The sequence below is a fragment of the Triticum urartu genome, chromosome 7A, assembly GCF_056163025.1.
Source record: "Triticum urartu cultivar PI428250 chromosome 7A, HENAU_Tu73, whole genome shotgun sequence".
In the NCBI taxonomy this organism is placed as follows: Eukaryota; Viridiplantae; Streptophyta; class Magnoliopsida; order Poales; family Poaceae; genus Triticum; species Triticum urartu.
Genome location: NC_141879.1, coordinates 229,419,903 through 229,438,212, shown reverse-complemented (window position 1 = coordinate 229,438,212; position 18,310 = coordinate 229,419,903). Strand labels below are relative to the sequence as shown.

Below are 18,310 nucleotides of genomic sequence, written 5' to 3'. Positions count from 1 at the left end.
ACTATGGTTTGGCAAGAAACCTAAGCTGTCGTTTCTTAAAGTTTGAGGTTGCAATGCTTATGTGAAAAAGTTTCAACCTGATAAGCTCAAACCCAAATCGGAGAAGTGCGTATTCATAGGATACCTAAAAGAAAATGTTGGGTACACCTTCTATCACAGATCCGAAGGCAAGATATTCGTTGCTGAGAATGGATCCTTTCTAGAGAAGGAGTTTCTCTCAAAAGAAGTGAGTGGGAGGAAAGTAGAACTTGATGAGGTAACTGTACCTGCTCCCTTATTGGAAAGTAGTTCATCACAGAAATCTGTTCCTGTGACTACTACACCAATTAGTGAGGAAGCTAATGATGAAGATCATGTAACTTCATATCAAGTTACTACCGAAACCTCGTAGGTAAACCAGAGTGAGATCCGCACCAGAGTGGTACGGTAATCCTGTTTTGGAGGTCATGTTACTAGATCATGATGAACCTACGAACTATGAGGAAGCGATGATGAGCCCAGATTCCGCACAATGGCTTGAGGCCATGAAATCTTAGATGAGATCCATGTATGAGAACAAAGTATGGACTTTGATTGACTTGCCCATTGATCGGCGAGCCATTGAGATTAAATGGATCTTCAAGAGGAAGATGGACGCTGATACTGGTGTTACTATCTACAAAGCTAGAATTGTCGCAAAAGGTTTTCGACAAGTTCAAGGTGTTGACTACGATGAGAGTTTCTCACTCATATCTATGCTTAAGTCTGTCTGAATCATGTTAGCAATTGCCACATTTTATGAAATCTGACAAATGGATAAACAAAACTACATTCCTTAATGGATTTATTAAAGAAGAGTTGTATATGATGCAACAAGAAAGTTTTGTCAATCCTAAAGGTGCTAACAAAATATGCAAGCTCCAACGATCCATCTATGGACTGGTGCAAGCATCTCGGAGTTGGAATATACGCTTTGATAAGTTGATCAAAGCATATAGTTTTATACAGACTTGCGGTGAAGCCTGTATTTACAAGAAAGTGAGTGGGAGCACTACAGCATTTCTGATAACTATATGTGAATGACATATTGTTGATCGGAGATAATGTAGAATTATTCTGCAAAGCATAAAGGAATGTTTGAAAGGAGTTTTTCAAAGAAAGACCTCGGTGAAGCTGCTTACATATTGAGCATCAAGATCTATAGAGATAGATCAAGACGCTTGATAAGATTTTTCAATGAGTACATAACTTGACAAGATTTTGAAGTAGTTCAAAATGGAACAGTCAAAAAAAGGAGTTCTTGCCTGTTTTACAAGGTGTGAAGTTGAGTAAGACTCAAAAACCCGACCACGGCAGAAGATAGAGAGAGAATGAAAGTCATTCCCTATGCCTCAGCCATAGGTTCTATAAAGTATGCCATGCTGTGTACCAGACCTATTGTATACCCTGCCCTGAGTTTGGCAAGGGAGTGCAATAGTGATCTAGGAGTAGATCACTGGACATTGGTCAAAATTATCCTTACTGGAGTAAGGATATGTTTCTCGATTATGGAGGTGACAAAAGGTTCGTCGTAAAGGGTTACGACGATGCAAGTTTTGACACTGATCCAGATGAGTCTAAGTCTCAATCTAGATACATATTGAAAGTGGGAGCAATTAGCTAGAGTAGCTTCGTGCAGAGCACTGTTGACATAGAAATTTGCAAAATACATACGGATCTGAATGTTGCAGACCCGTTGACTAAACTTCTCTCACAAGAAAAACATGATCACACCTTAGTACTCTTTGGGTGTTAATAACATAGCGATGTGAACTAGATTATTGACTCTAGTAAACCCTTTGGGTGTTGGTCACATGACGATGTGAACTATGGGTGTTAATCACATGGTGATGTGAACTATTGATGTTAAATCACATGGCGATGTGATCTAGATTATTGACTCTAGTGCAAGTGGGAGACTGAAGGAAATATGCCCTAGAGGCAATAATAAAGTAATTATTTATTTCCTTATATCATGATAAATGTTTATTATTCATGCTAGAATTGTATTAACCGGAAACATAATACATGTGTGAATACATAGACAAACAGAGTGTCACTAGTATGCCTCTACTTGACTAGCTCGTTGATCAAAGATGGTTATGTTTCCTAACCATAGACATGAGTTGTCATTTGATTAACGGGATCACATCATTAGGAGAATGATGTGATTGACTTGACCCATTCCGTTAGCTTAGCACTTGATCGTTTAGTTTGTTGCTATTGCTTTCTTCATGACTTATACATGTTCCTATGACTATGAGATTATGCAACTCCCGTTTACCGGAGGAACACTTTGTGTGCCACCAAACGTCACAACGTAACTGGGTGATTAGAAAGGTGCTCTACAGGTGTCTCCAAAGGTACTTGTTTGTTTGGCGTATTTCGAGATTAGGATTTGTCACTCCGATTGTCGGAGAGGTATCTCTGGGCCCACTCGGTAATGCACATCACTATAAGCCTTGCAAGCATTGCAACTAATGAGTTAGTTGCGGGATGATGTATTACGGAACGAGTAAAGAGACTTGCCGGTAACGAGATTGAACTAGGTATTGAGATACCGACGATCAAATCTTGGGCATAACATACCGATGACAAAGGGAACAACGTATGTTGTTATGCGGTCTGACCGATAAAGATCTTCGTAGAATGTGTAGGAGCCAATATGGGAATCCAGGTCCCACTATTGGTTATTGACCAGAGAGGTGTCTCGGTCATGTCTACATAGTTCTCGAACCCGTAGGGTACGCACGCTTAACGTTCATTGACGATATAGTACTATATGAGTTATGTATGTTGATGACCGAATGTTGTTCGAAGTCCGGGATGAGATCACGGACATGACGAGGAACTCCAGAATGGTCCGGAGACAAACTTTGATATATGTGATAGTAGTGTTTGATCTCCGGAAGGGTTCCGGAATTCACCAGAAGGGGTTCCGGATGTTTCCCGAAATGTTTGGGCACGAGAACACTTTATCTGGGCCAAAGGGGAAAGCCCACGAGGCTTTTGGAAAATGCAAAAGGAAGTTTTGCGGAGACCAGAGGCTAGATGCCAGGAACCCTGGCGTCTAGGGGGTAGACGCCGGGAACCCTGGCGTCTAGCCCTGGAGTCCGAGAAGGACTCTTGCCTTTCGGGTGAAACCAACTTTGAGGAGGCTTTTACTCCAAGTTTCGACCCCAGGGCTCAACATATAAATAGAGGGGTAGGGCTAGCACCAAAGACACATCAAGAAACACCAAGCCGTGTGCCGGCTACCCCGTCTCCTCTAGTTTATCCTCCGTCATAGTTTTCGTAGTGCTTAGGTGAAGCCCTGCGGAGATTGTTCTTCACCAACACCGTCACCATGCCATCGTGCTGCCGGAACTCATCTACTACTTCGCCCCTGTTGCTGGATCGAGAAGGCGAGGACGTCACCGAGCTGAACGTGTGCAGAACTCGAAGGTGTCGTGCTTTCGGTACTTGGATCGGTCGGATCATGAAGACGTACGACTACATCAACCGCGTTGATATAACGCTTCCGCGAACGGTCTACGAGGGTACGTAGACAACACTCTCCCCTATAGTTGCTATGCATCACCATGATCTTGCGTGTGCGTAGGAAATTTTTGAAATTACTACGTTCCCCAACATGCTGGTACCGCGAAGAAACCAAATTGCAACAGGCGTCGTCTGGCGTTTAGTTCTCAGGAGACGCCTCCAGCTGCCGCCTTCACCGAGCCTCAGATAGCCGAGGTGCCAACTATTATCAGCCCCAACACACTCAAGAAGGCGGTCTATGAGCAGAACTTGATCCCATTACAGTAGAAGAAGAAGGGACGGAAAAGAAAGAGTAACAAGGGTGCCAGCCAGCTGGCACCGAGTACGATCCGTGCTCAAGATGGTCCACCTTCACCTAAGGATATCTCGAGGAGGGTGCATGTGGTGGGTAGGCCGATGCTACCGACTAATCTGCTCAATGCTGCAACCGGTGCTATGCGGAGTCTGCATGACAGTGTTCTTTCTTTGGAGAAGCGGCGTCTCTCCGAGAATGATGTGGCATACCCGGTTTTCGTGGCCAAGGTGCCAAAGGGCAAGGGCTTTGTGGATAACGCCATCGGGGGTATGATCGTCCTGCGGTTTGATGATAGCTTCGCTATGTTTAACCTTCATCCGCTGCACTACACCTTCCTTCAGCTATTTTCGCTGAGTATGGAGATGCGGATCATTAGAGACAAGACCCCGGACATCGTGATAGTCGACCCCTTCTACATGTGTGCCAAGATCTTGGGCAGCGCTGGGGACCGACAGGTCGCGAGTTCTTACCTCGAAGGCGTCATTCTGGCAAACCCAGATAAGGATAACTTCCTCATGCCTTACTTTCCCTAGTAAGTCATCCCCTCACCGCCCCGTAACATATGATTTCTTAGATTTCGATCGTTCTTTTTTTTCTAACATTTCGTGTTTTATGCAGTGACACACATTGTACACTCATCCTCTTAAGCCCGAAATATTCCATGGCCACGTATTTTGACTTGGACCGTCAGTCAAAGAAAGACTACACAAATATCAAGAAAGTTCTTGATGATGTTCTCCCCGGCTACGCCAAATCTGGAGGCACCTTCACCAGGCCAGTTCGTAGGTACGGCAAGCACGTGTTCGCCCACACTACGATGTTCCCCTGCGTCAAGCAGCCGCCTGGCGGTCATAAGGATGCCTACTACGCCCTCCATCACATACGGGCGATCGTACGGGACCATAATCACCTTCTGCTACCAAATATCTCAAAGATTGGGCCGCAAGATTGTCGGCAATCCAGGACGTGGACATCAGACAAGAATTCTTTCGCATCCAGTCGGAGTTTGCGGAAATCATCCATCAAGATGTCCTTCGTATCTCGGGGCAGTTCTACCTCAGATATCAACCGTCCAACAGTGAGATAGACACAACGCTACAAATGCAGGCTGACAACGCTCGCGATTTCATGACTATCATGAGAGACGGCGGCTTCATCCATGCTCCGGTCCCTGAGTTGAGTCGAAAGTAGTGATGCTATGTGTAGTTCTGAAACATCGATTGGCTCATGTTGTAATTAAACTTTAATGAACTTGTATGTCTTTTTGGTTTGGACAGTCGTTCAACTTAGATGTAATCGATGCTATTTATTAGTAGGACCATGAATCGTGCTATTAATGTGTTGCTTTTCTCTTCCGATCGTTTTGTTGCATACTTATATATTGCTTATGTATTGTCTGTGAATTGCTACTAACGTTTTGTTTGGCTAGTGCATAGAGATGCCGTCGTATGTCGTGTACAAGGGTAAGGTTCCCGGAGTCTACTACGACTGGGAGGAGTGTCGGAGAAAGGTTCACCATTTCAGCGGTAACAGTTACAAAGGGTACACCACTAGAGCGGAGGCGGAAGTTAGATACGCGCGCTATCTAGCGGGAGAGAGGAGGGAGCGTTGGAGGAACCGGATGAAGACCAGTTTCATCGCGATTATGCTCATCGTGATGACCGCAGCTCTCTTCTATGTGATGGTAGTTTAGATGATCGATATCGACTTGTAATGTGAAGACAAACTCGCTACTTGCGGTTTCGAGACTTGTAATGTTCTAACTTTGTTCGGTATTTTAAATTCGGAGACTAATATGATGAATTGTATTCGGAGACTAATCTTCTATTGTATTCGATGAATCTGCTGTTGCTGTGTGGTGCTAGCTAAATTCTGTCCAATGATATATTTTGTAACCTGTGAAAATATCAGAAAAAAATCTCTAATGTTCATACTAGTGGCGCACCATCACATAGTGCGTCATTAGTAAGACAGAGCACACTAATGGCACATCATCCACAAGTGCACCATTAGTATGCCAAAGCACATGGGTAAATATTGCCCCCCTGGGAGGCATACTAATGGCGCACCGTGGGCTATACTAATGGCACACTGCATGGTGCACCATTAGTATACCGGATACTAATGGCGCACCACAGGTGCACCATTAGTAAAAAATACTAATGGTGTGCTAGTAGTGGCGCATCTGTAGTGCGCCATTAGTAGGCAAAACATGTGCGCCACTAGTAGGCCTTTTCCTAGTAGTGCCTCATCCCCCCTCTTCCCTGCCGCTATCAGCTCGTCGCAAAGAGACTTGACCTTTCCGACGTAGTCGGTGATGGAGGAGTTCCCCTTCTGCAGATTTGCGAGGGCGATCCGAACATTGGTGGTCTGGGAACGGGTGCGGGATACAAGCATACCTTCAACCGTGTTCCAGAGCGACACGACGCAACCTGGATGGCGATCTCACGGGGAAGAGTCATCGGGAGATAGGAGAAGACTTGTTGATCTTGTGCATACCAGGTTTGGAAATCAGGGTCCGGCGCCTTCGTTGTGGCCTTGCCATCAGATGAAGCTATGTCGATCTGCATAGGTGGTGGTGGTTGCTCGACGTCGAGGTACTTTGCCATCTGCGCGCCTCAGATCGCAGAGAGCACGGTTGCCCGCCATACCGCCTGATTGCCTTTCGTGAGCTTCTCGATGGCTGTGTGAGAGAATGGCGAGGATGGGGAGGAACTTGAAGATGTTGCCATGGATGAGCTCGAGGATGGATCTGATACCATGTAAGAATTAGAGGCATGAAAGCGTATGCATATTCTGCAGGGACGCATGCGTGTTTATATAGCACAATAGGATACACAATCGGCGGGTTGTTGTAGTCTTGACCCATCCTCCAAGCTATACAAGAGATAAGATCAAATCTACCTAACAACCTGCCTAGTTTACATGATACACACGCACACACTATCGTGACACATATGTCACGTTTATACAAACAAGCCTGTCATTTTACAATAGGTTCGGTGAAGATGGTGTGGTCCTTCAGGTATATGTCTTTGAGCGTCATCACCTCGACTTTTGCCTTGTACTCGACGTACCGAAGCCCCATGTCAGGTGTGGGCTGGACAAGGCAATCCAACACGGCCACTTTATCTCGCCCCATGGGACTATCTGCATCAACATTCCGTTGTGAAGGAGGAACACCATATTGGTGAGCCCGACGCCGTGCATGCCCACCATTACATCACATGAGTTCACCACCTCCGCGAACTGGGCCATGTCACGCACGGCCTTCGGCCCTACAACCACGACCTCAAATCCGACCTCATTGGCAGTCACAATGACCTCTGCCTTATTTGTGAGCACCCTCGAGTGGCGCTGCAATAGCATGACAAGACGAGGCCTATCACTGAAGGTACGACTTGTAGGGGTTGCCCACACACGTTTCAGCGAGTAGGCTGATCGGAGGAAGTCCCGAAAGTCCATCATCGTGTATCCCTTCTTGGAAAGAGCGGGAATGATCCCCAAGTCCTTATGGCTTTCGATGCCTACTTGCATTGATGGGAAGCAGTCCACAGCATCGGCAGTGTCAAAATCGATGACCGGGTAGATGGAGAGTGTTGCGAGGATGTGTCGATACTTGACGATCCATTTGTGGTTGTAGTCGGTGGCCAAGAAATGGACGTGACTATTGTACACCTGTGCCGTGTTGTAAAGAGGGACGACAATGTCGGCCATGTCGTGGTAGAAGTTGTTGCTGTAGTCCGGGTGGAAAAGACCACTGCGGAGACATTGTGGGTGATTGTGCATCTTGGCAGGACCATGTTTCATGGCACCCGGGGCGCTCGAGCGGATGGTCACCTCCTGAACCTGCTTGATCGTCTGTATCACCCACTTGCACGGGAACGGGCGGATTGTGACCATCCCATCCTCCGTCCGGTTGTTATCGCCAGTTGCTGAGACCACGTTAGATAGTGGCGGCTTTGCCATGCATACCAACGTCATCTTCCATGCCGCAGATGTTCATGCGAGCATTGCTGAAGTTGCAACTTAACCTGCTTCTTGGTGTTCCCACATATGTGTATCATGAAAACGATCAAGTTTGGAACTTCTCTTTAATTGCCGACCAAAAAAGTTGAACATTTAAAAATGCAGCCATTTTTAAGATTCTGTATTTTTTGCATTTTGCAACATTTTATTAAAAAAGGAACATTTTTTCAATTAGAATACTTTAAAAATGTAAAAAAATATAAATTTTGTGCACATTTAAAAAATAAAGTAATCTAAAAAGGAAAATAAATAAATATACCAAAATAAATGTAAAGAAAACAGCATAAAAGGAGGAAAAAAATAGATCAAAAGCTTCCAGAATGTTGCAACCCGGATTTCTATAGACTTGGGCTGGCCCTATCGCCAGTTCGTCCGGTCTGTGCGAACCGACGACGAAATGACGCAATAAGTGTGATGTAGGAAATGCCTTTTTTGGGTACTCCTATTCGGGACCTCCTACGTATCGGTCCGTGCGACTAAATGTTGTACAATCGTACAGATCATCATGACTAAGCCAACCCGTTTAGCACTAGCTTGTAACGACTTTCTGTTCCTACATTTTTTCTTTGATTTATTAGTTTTCAGTTGGTGCTTTATTGTTTTTTCCAAAAAAATTGTATGAAGTATATATTTATAATAAAATTTTGTAAAGCAATAACATATTTTGTTTCTTAGAACATTCTTAAAATCTCGAAAATCTTTAAAAATCAAACATTTTCTTAACTTGCAAATATTTTTCAAAATTGTAAATTTTTATTAAACATATTTTGATGTTTTCAATATTTTGAAAAATAAAGTACAATTTTGAGAGCATTTTTAAAAACTAAGAACATTTATTTAAAGAAAAAAATAAAATAAACCAAAAAGGAAAACCGGTACAGAAAACAAAGAGGGGAAAAGAAATCTTATAGTACAAGTTCCCTAAACTGAGATAATCAAAATCATGTATGAACTAATTCGGCCCGCCATCAGTGCATTTTCCCTACATTCTTACTCGCAGTGAGCAATAAATAGGGATACTCCTACACACAGAATAAGAAGCAAACCACACAACACATTGTCTCAAAAAAAAAGGAAACCACACAACACACTCGCTCAGTTTTTGTTGTTGACTCTGAACCCACTCACTCAGTTGGGCCAGCCCATATCCCTATTGATTTCTGGATGATTTGTCGATTTGGTCGGCTGTATAGCAAAACCGACCCTTCCCTTGAGGAAAAAATATAAGCCGCATGCTCTTGGACCAACCAGTTTTCGACTACTTTTTAATTATTTTATGGATATTATTATTACAACGATGGAAAATAGGAAAGGTATTTGAAAAATGTTTCAAATTTTGAAAAGTGTCCGAGAATTAGAAAAAAATATTCACGAACTAGAAAAAAAATGCTCATGAATTGTAAAAAAAATCATAAAAAAGGAGAATAGAAAAAATAACTGAAAAAACACAAAGGAAACCAGTAAACTAGAAACAAGCATATGAAAAAAATATATATATTAAAATGACTGGCGGGAAGTTTCTAGAAGGTTCCTCAAGATGAAAAACAAACATAGTAAAGTCGTACATGGGCCAACCCATAGTGTTTCTGCTTACCATTACCGAAGGCACAAAAACAAGGGCATTTTGCCCGTTGCAGTATTATTTACAAACCGGCGCAACCCCCCCCCCCCCCCCCCTCGACAACCCTCGGCACTGCCCGGCCCAGTTTTTTGTTTTAAACCCAAAAAAATGTGCGAGTGGTGTATCGTTCAAACCCACGGCCTCCACCTCTAGAGCAACCAACCATGCAACCGAGCCGAATTTGATTACTTACATATTCTTCTTATTCTTCACTTCTTCTTTTTCTTGCCGCTTTTATTTTTCATTTTATTGAAAAATGCGTGGACTCTTTTATCAAAATTGGCAAAGTTTTTGCAAACCCATGATTTTTTTTCCAAATTCATGAACTACTTATTTTGAAAATCCATGAAGTTTTCTGAATATTCAATGATTTTTTTTCAAATTTCATAAAATTTATTTCAAAATCGATGAACTTTTTCCAAATTTTATGAAGTTTTTTTTTAAATTTGATGATTTCATAAAAAATTGTGTAATTTGATGATTTCATAAAAATTTGATGAAATATGTTTAGTACATTTTTATCAAATCCTTGAACTTTTGGAGTTTGTGAATTTTTTTCTAAATTCGTTAACATTTTTGAATTCAAAAACTTTTTCAATTTTTTGCAAAACAATTTTTTTTCCTTATCTACTTGTAAAGTCTATGGTTGACCGATCAACTGGTCCACGGCGTCCGATCAAATGTGATCAAGCGAATAGGGGAAACCGGTGAAATGCAATCGAGGAGTCGCCTTGTACATGGGCTGGCCCACGAGCATGGGCGGGTGAGCGCTAGTAGTGCGAACCGACGTCTAGAACGCCGATTAGGAGCTCCCCAAAACAAGGCATTTCCTATATGGTGCTTAAGGTGCCGCTTACCGGGCGCACACCCTCCTATACACTACCTCTAGTAGCGGGCCGACCCATTTCTATTTTCCGTTTGTTTTTTCTCTATGTTTCTATCTGGGTTTCCTAGGCGTTTTTTCTTCTTTCTTTTTTCAAATTGTGCGAACTTTTTTTTCAAAATCGATGATCTTATTTCAGTTTTTTGTGAACTTTTTCTTAAAATCAATGAAAATTGTAAAAAAAATGATGTTTTTTTCGAAATTTATGTACTTTTCTTCAAAAATTATGAAAAAAAACTCCATTTTGATGAAAAAAATTCAACATCTAATGAACTTTTTTGAAATAGATGAACTTTTGAAATTCTTTCAAAATCGTTGAATCCCTTACAATTTGGTGATTTTTTATTAAAAAATGATGAACTTTTTTAATTCCCCATTTCTATTTTTTGAATAGTCAAAGATCAAACGATGGACTGGTCAATCATGACGGGTCAACACAGTTTTTTTGGGGGGAACAAGCGATCTGAAGATAAGGCCTCCTGTTGGCCGGCCTGTGAGGGATGTCATGCGTAGTCCCTTTCTTCTAACCGGTGCTGAAGGCGCCGATTAGGAGCTCCCACAAAACAATATTATCCTATGTACCACTGTTCTATGTGCTATGCACACGCACAAAGCATTTGCTCGCTAGCCCAGCCCACGTCTCATCCTCGGGCGATTTCTTTATTGGTTTCTTGATTTGGTCGGTTTTCTAGCAAAAACGGGCACCTTACCCTCGGTCATAGTGAAGCATGGTCGTTGTTGCGTCAGGCCCGACAAACGCGGTGAAGGTAGCTACCATGCGTAAGAGTGTAGCAGGTTCAATCGATCTATATTTAGGTTTTTTTCTGTTTATTTCTCTACAGGTTTTCCATGGTTCTTCTTATATTCATCATTTCGTTATTCATTTTTATTTTTTATGTTTAGTACATTTTTAGTTGTTGTTTTCCTAATAATGAATAATGTTTAAAACATGTATTTTTAAAATTCATTTTTTAATTAGTAAACTATCTTTCAAATTTGTGATTTTAAAATAAAATCATGAACATTTATTAATTTCACGACCATTTAAAAGAAATCATGAACATTTTCATTCCTAGATTTTTTTTTAAATTCATGAATATATTTTACAATAATACATTATTTAAATAATAGCCTATTTTAGGAATTGAAATAATAGCCTATTTTAGGCGAATCTAAATAATAGCCTATTTTAGGCAAATTTAAATAATATAACTAGTAGTATTTTGGAGCCATCTCCATTCGAGTTTCCCTTTATAACGAGTGGCGTCTGATTTTTTTGGCAACAAGAGCACTACCTAGGCAGGTCCATGGTTTTTTTTCAGCGGCAATATGGTGCTAGAGGCGGTGAATAGGACTTCCCAGTGGGGTGCTCTACAACGCCTTAAAGGGAGCTACATGGGCAGGGCTCATGTTAAAAAAAACTTATATGCTTGCTTGCTTTTTTAGTGTTTTCATTTTCTCTTCCATGCATTTTTTTTTCTTTTTAATTTTTTAATTTTGTTTTTCAAATTTTTCCTTTTTGATATTACTATTATTGGTTATGTTTTTTGCTTTCTTACTAATATGTAATCATGTTTTAAAAGTTTATGAATATATATATATATATATATATATATATATATATTGAAGTGATGAACAAATTAATTTAAATCGAGGAACCTTTTAGAGAACTTTTCAATACATGAATATATTTTTTTCCATCCAGTAATATGTTTAAAAGACAACATGAACCTTCAGGAGGGATTAAATGTAAAAAAAAACACTTACGGTAGGGATTACGCATGTACATGTCCTCATCCTCACTAATCTCCAATTGTAGAGCTCGCTGGCCAACGGCCGACGCATCATACGGTTTGATACCCCCTCTCGCCGCCAGCGGCACGTTCCGTGGACTAATCAAAGTTTTTTTAGGCGACAATCAAGCTGGTTAGAGCCACATGGAACTCTTTTTTTTTCATGATAATACGTGTCTCATTCATATCATAAAAAACAAAGTATAAATCACGTAAAAACCGACATGACAATACTGAGAAGATAGTAGAACATCTCTAAGCTTGACACCAACGCTCGTCAACTGCTTCCGGCACCACCACAGCAGCCACCGAAAAAAAGAATGACGAATCACCACCTCACCCGAGCTCGACGCGGCTCCATCGCTGATATGCAACTTTGCGGACCTCCAAAGTGGCTCACCAAAAGTGAAGCCCTTGCCGTTGAACGAATCAGACCGGGCCAACACCCCGGACACGCCATCGAACTCCAGATCTGACACTCCACCACGACTAAGACGCCGAAGGAGGAAACCATACCTTCCATCCACAAACCACGAACCCAGTAGATATTCCGTCTTCCAGATGTCGTCGATGCAGACCACAATCTGCATCCGCTCCTGGACTACCTCCCAAGCTCCGCGTCGACGCTGGAGCAAACGTCGTCGCAACGGCGGAACCCGAGGACACAGGTCCACCACAAGGATGCCGCCGCCGTCACACCATCCTTGCTTGAACAGACTGGTTTCCAAATCCATCCTCAACCATAAGACCAATGGCCTCGTCAGGGAAGGATCCGAAGATTCATTATTCAGCGCCGCCATCACCATCACCGAAGCAAAGACGATGAACAATCTAAAAACCTAAACTATAAGGAAGAAAAATCGATCCACACGCGTGGATCCGGCGGCCCCTCTCACCACCGACGACCGAGGTCGCCGGCGGAGGGGAGCCGCCGGAGAACGGCGTTAGGAGATTGGCCCTGGCGGCGGCTAGGGTTGCAACCGCCAGAGACGAGAGGAAATCCGGCGAAACGTTTCTACAGGAAGACAGTTCAGAATACACAATCCTACATAGCTCCGTGTGGAGCCACATGGAACTCGCCACCACTCTGCCCGGCGGGCCGCCTGTATAAATACACGCGCGCCGCAGACATTACCCGTCGCATAAGCCGAGCCTTGCTGCACACAGACAAATTAAAAGGGCGGAGAGAAACGACGGGCGGGCGTTGCGCGAGCGCCTCGACGGCATGACCGCCGACCCGTCCTCCTCGTCGTCGTCGGCCGCCGCGGCGCCGTCGGTGAAGGGCGTGGCGAGGGCGCTGTCCCAGCACCACCGCGCCGTCGTCGGCTTCCTCTTCGGCTTCTTCGTCATCCTCGTGCTCTACACGACCGCGTCCGGCCAGTTCGGGACGACCAACACCATCGGTGAGTACGGGGTAGCAGTGGTAACCTTCTACAGTAATTATTACTATCAGTTATTACCTGCATGCGGTTCTCCCTGCTTGTTTACCGGGGTAACGTCCTAGACGTTTCTCTTGACTACGGTCATGGTCATACTAGAGCGCGTAGTACTTGTTTTTACCACTAGTTGAAGAATTATGCATCCGATTTCTGTTCACAAACTCCATGGCTAAACTCAACTCGGCTATATTCATCCTTGACCCCACTGGTAGACTCGGTGACGTATGGATTCCATACACTAGTCCTCATTCATTTGGAAGTCTCCTCCCACACTGGCTATGCATGTATGTATGACTTGTCCGGCTCTACAAATCAAGAAAAACAGTGGAAAACCAGTCACCTTTCTTTTTCAGGAGAATGACATACGCTTCTTCCTCAGAAATATTCAAACGATGCATATGCAATCATACTTGTTTCCTTCCAAATTATTGCACTGCATTAATTGTTCCATTAATTTCATTCAGAGTGCACCACATATAGCCACGCCATTCTTTTGTAACAATTAATTTTCAGCTCCCCTGCAATATATCCGCTCCAAATGCATACTCACCTTTTCTTGCACTAAATTTAACGCTGAGTAGTATTTCTAGCAGACTCAAAACGGGATCACACACATATCTAAATTTGTAACGGCCTATCTATTTACATTATTCGCAAAATGTCGTCATACTAGCTAGTACCCCCTCCGTTCACAAATAGAGTACAATAGATGTTTTGGATATTCCAATATAAACTACATATGAACACAAATGGGTAAATAAACACATTAAAATGTGTCTATATACATCCGAATTAGAAAAGGTTAGGACCTTTTATATTTTTTGTATAAAGGTGGAATGTCAAAGCATGTTCTTGATTCGCCGGGTCGTCACGCTTACCATACAGCCAGCTAACTTCCCTTGTATACGTGCATGCAGTCGCCCTGCGGTCCACGCCAGCCGAACAGAATGGCAGGACGTCTCCTCCTCCTCCTCCAGCGTCGTCGTCGGCGCCAGACAATAATAATTCCACACAAGGTACGTATATTAGGACTAACGCGGCCGGTGACACGTATCTTTATATTCTGATTCAGCGTGATCATCGCCACCCTGTGTAATAATCAAATGCTGTGAAGTCGTTGTTAGCATGCTCCGGGGTTTGTTTTTGGCTAAGCGAACTGTGCTGAGCATCGGGTCCTGACAAACGACGGAACCCAACTGCCTGGCCCACGGCGCGCACATGAAGAAGATAGGTTAGGGTGCCGCGTCGTGATCAGCGGCTTCATAATAATGGCCTAATAGTAAACGATGGGGATGTGCCTACGTGTGGCACGGGTATTAGGTATAGCACACACATAGTATGTGTAGGCAGGATCATATACAGTACTCCCTCCGTTCCGAATTACTTGTCTTGAATTTGTCTAGATACGGATGTATCTAGATATCTAGATACATCCGTATCTAGACAAATTCAAGACAAGTAATTTGGAACGGAGAGAGTACGTTTTCGGCAGAGAGAATACGAACATACTTTTTTTAGAGAGCGTGTGCGTGCAATGTGCTTGGTAGTTGATTGCTACGCGGTTTTGGCCATGCGCACACATGTACTCCCTCCGTTCGGAATTACTTGTTGCAGAAAATGGATGTATCTAGATGTATTTTAATTCTAGATACATCCATATCCGAGACAAGTAATTCCGAACGGAGGGAGTATCTATTTCAATTTTTGTTGCACGAAGCTATTTCAACATTCTAGCAACGCTTTTTTAACGTAGTTCAATGTCCATGGCCAAGTGATTACAGTTGGCTATGTTTTCCACAACGTATTCGAATATCTGAGGTCAAGTGATTCTGGCTAATTTGCTTTGTTGATGTATACCTAACATTGACAGGTGCAGTACATGACATGGAAAATGGGAAGAAGGACGAGGCAGCCAAGACGATGGGACAAGTAGGCATCGAAGACAAAAACGTTGTACCTGGAAGAACTGACATGAATAAAACGACTGGTAATACTACGACCTTTCACTGCCTAACTCATCCACTGTTTGTTTTGGCATACTATAATTATTTTGTCGATCATCATACGTAGTTGTACTCTCTAGTCTCTCTTACGGTTAGTTTACTGATGATTGACCAGCTGTTAATTTAGTTGTTAATTCAGATAACGTGCAAGCGAATAGGACAGACCAGTCAGGCCAGACAGTGAATGAAGCTAGCGACAGGATGGAGGAAGAGCTCATTCGGCAAGAACTCGGTCAAGACGGCGGCAAGAATGAGAGCAACGTCAAGCATGGTGAGTTCTTGCCACGAAAATTTAACTTCAATCGTCAATCAGTAACATGATGAGTAAAAACGTCGGCCGCTTGCAGGTGTCCCGCCCAAGCCCATCTGCGACCTGTCCGACCCCCGGTACGACATCTGCGAGATCACCGGCGACGCCCGGGCAATCGGCGGCAACCGCACCGTCCTGTATGTCCCGCCCGCAGCCGAGCGCGGCGCCGACGGCCAGGAGTGGGCCATCAAGGACCAGTCCCGCAAGTACCTGGAGTACATCGAGAAGGTGACGGTCAAGACCCTGAGCGCCGCGGAGTCCCTGGTGGCGCCCGAGTGCACCTCCCGGCACGCCGTCCCGGCCGTCGTGTTCGCCATGAACGGGCTCACGTCCAACCCGTGGCACGACTTCAGCGACGTGCTCGTCCCGCTCTTCATCACCGCCCGCGCCTACGACGGCGAGGTCCAGTTCCTCGTCACCGACCTCCAGCCGTGGTTCGTGGACAAGTACCGCCTCATCCTCGCCAACCTGTCCCGCTACGACATCGTCGACTTCAACAAGGACGCCGGCGTCCGCTGCCACCCGCGCATCGTCGTCGGCCTCCGCAGCCACCGCGACCTCGGCATCGACCCGGCCCGCACGCCGCGCAACTACACGCTGCTGGACTTCCGCATGTACATCCGGGATATCTTCTCGCTGCCGCCCGACGGCCTTGGCATCCCGTACAAGGAGGCAAACAAGAACGCGACCGGCGGCGTCGATGGTGGCACGGGGAAACGGAAGCCGCGGCTCATGCTCATCAACCGTGGCCGGAACAGGAAGTTCGTCAACATCCCGGAGATCTCCGCGGCGGTGCAGGCCGCCGGGTTCGAGGTGGTGGTCGTGGAGCCGCGCCGTGACCTGAGGCTCGAGGAGTTCTCCAAGGTGGTGGACTCGTGCGACGTGCTGATGGGCGCGCACGGCGCCGGGCTCACAAACTTCTTCTTCCTCCGCACCGACGCGGCGATGCTGCAGGTGGTGCCGTGGGGCCACATGGAGCACTCGGCCATGATATTCTACGGCGTGCAGGCCAAGGAGATGAGGCTGCGGGACGTCGAGTACAGCATCGCCGCCGAGGAGAGCACGCTCTACGAGAAGTACGGCAAGGACCACCCGGCGGTGAGTGACCCGGAGTCGATACATAAGCAGGGGTGGCAGCTGGGCATGAAGTACTACTGGCTGGAGCAGGACATCAGGCTCAACGTCACCAGATTTGCTCCGACGCTGCACCAGCTGCTTCGGACGCTCCAGGAATAGAGGATAGGAAATATATATATATATATATTGCAACCTAGGAGTATATATATATATATATATATATATATATATATATATATATATATATATATATATATATATATATATATACTCCTAGGTTGCAAGAAGAAGAATGGCACATATTTGTTTATTTTTAAAACTGTAACATCTTCGTGTACCGGTGATATATTGGTGTAATGAGCTTGAAGCTTCCGAAACGAAGCACTCCCCAAAAGAAGCGCGGGAAATCAGAGAATGATATAGCATGAGAATGAGCTTTACTGAAGATTTAAAGATTGTTTTGTTTTGAGAGAAACCCAATTCATACCCTTGAACTTATGGCCGAGTTCGGCGGTGACTCTTTGTGTGGTTCTCCCTCGTGAGGACATTGTCGTGGAGTTTAGTTGTCCTAGGACGTGGTGTGACGTTGTCTTTGTGTTGTCCGGTTATTCCGGGATCTGCTTTGTAAGAGCGTTGCCACACTACCTTGCATCGTTCAACTGTACATTTAGTTTGTGCTTTATCTATAAAGTAGGGTGAATACATGTTTCGTGAACTTATGGACGAGCTCGGTCCCCTCGCGCCGCCACCCTAGGGCGACTCCAGGAGGATGTGGTGGCTACCCCTGGAGGCGACTGGGGTGGCTTGGACAGGGTGCCCTGCACGGCGGCCAGGGCAGCTTCCAAGTCGTGTGGCAGCAATCGGCAGCCCCATGGCCGGCGGGTTGCTCCGGTGGGCTCCCCGGCTCTGCGATGGGTGGCGGCGGCGGCCGTGGATCTCGCTTCCCAGGCAGATCCGTCAAGGCATGGCTTTGGCCAGACTAGGACGCGTGATGGGACCGGTGTGGGGCAGCCAGAGGTCCTCTACCGGCATTCGGGTGGCCCCGTTCGTCTTCATGGGGAGGGTGCTCGCGGATCCAGCTAGCTGCCAGATTAGCGTGACGCGACTTCCGGTGAAAATTGTGTCGACTACGGTCTTGGCGGACGATGGCGGCGTCTCTGACGTCGTTTCCTTCTGAGGCATCATCGTTGCTGGTTGCTTCACCACGCTCGGGGTGTTTCGGTGGGGACCCTAAATCTGGGTCTCCCAAATCGAACGATGGAGGATCCTTCAATGCCGTTCTCCCTCTTGGGGCATCGTTTT

General features: G+C 45.0%; 1 protein-coding gene and 1 pseudogene across 2 annotated transcripts; one reads left to right on the top strand and one right to left on the bottom strand.

The window, feature by feature from the left end:
- The window catches only part of LOC125518683 (alpha-1,3-arabinosyltransferase XAT3-like), a 191,286-nt pseudogene extending 178,301 nt beyond the window's left edge, over positions 1 to 12,985 (bottom strand).
- Positions 12,986 to 13,185: 200 nt separating this feature from the next.
- LOC125522761 (beta-1,2-xylosyltransferase XYXT1) lies at positions 13,186 to 17,202 on the top strand. Of its 2 annotated transcripts, none has more exons than XM_048687795.2 (5): positions 13,186 to 13,582; positions 14,536 to 14,634; positions 15,489 to 15,605; positions 15,761 to 15,892; positions 15,969 to 17,202. In XM_048687795.2, the coding sequence occupies exons 1-5, from the start codon at positions 13,405 to 13,407 to the stop codon at positions 17,165 to 17,167; spliced, it is 1,725 nt and encodes a 574-aa protein (XP_048543752.2). In that variant the 5' UTR covers positions 13,186 to 13,404; the 3' UTR covers positions 17,168 to 17,202. The 2 variants fall into 2 exon arrangements, with proteins under 2 accessions (XP_048543752.2, XP_048543751.2); XM_048687794.2 differs by having other exon boundaries at positions 13,189 to 13,582; positions 15,749 to 15,892.
- The last annotated feature ends 1,108 nt before the right edge of the window (positions 17,203 to 18,310 follow it).

Bases quoted from the DNA above. Each gene is read 5' to 3' on its own strand.
- LOC125522761 (XM_048687794.2), top strand. From the start codon at position 13,405: ATGACCGCCGACCCGTCCTCCTCGTCGTCGTCGGCCGCCGCGGCGCCG. The intron at 13,583-14,535 runs GTGAGTACGGGG...ACGTGCATGCAG, and splicing joins CGGGACGACCAACACCATCG to TCGCCCTGCGGTCCACGCCA. The intron at 15,893-15,968 runs GTGAGTTCTTGC...GGCCGCTTGCAG, and splicing joins TGAGAGCAACGTCAAGCATG to GTGTCCCGCCCAAGCCCATC.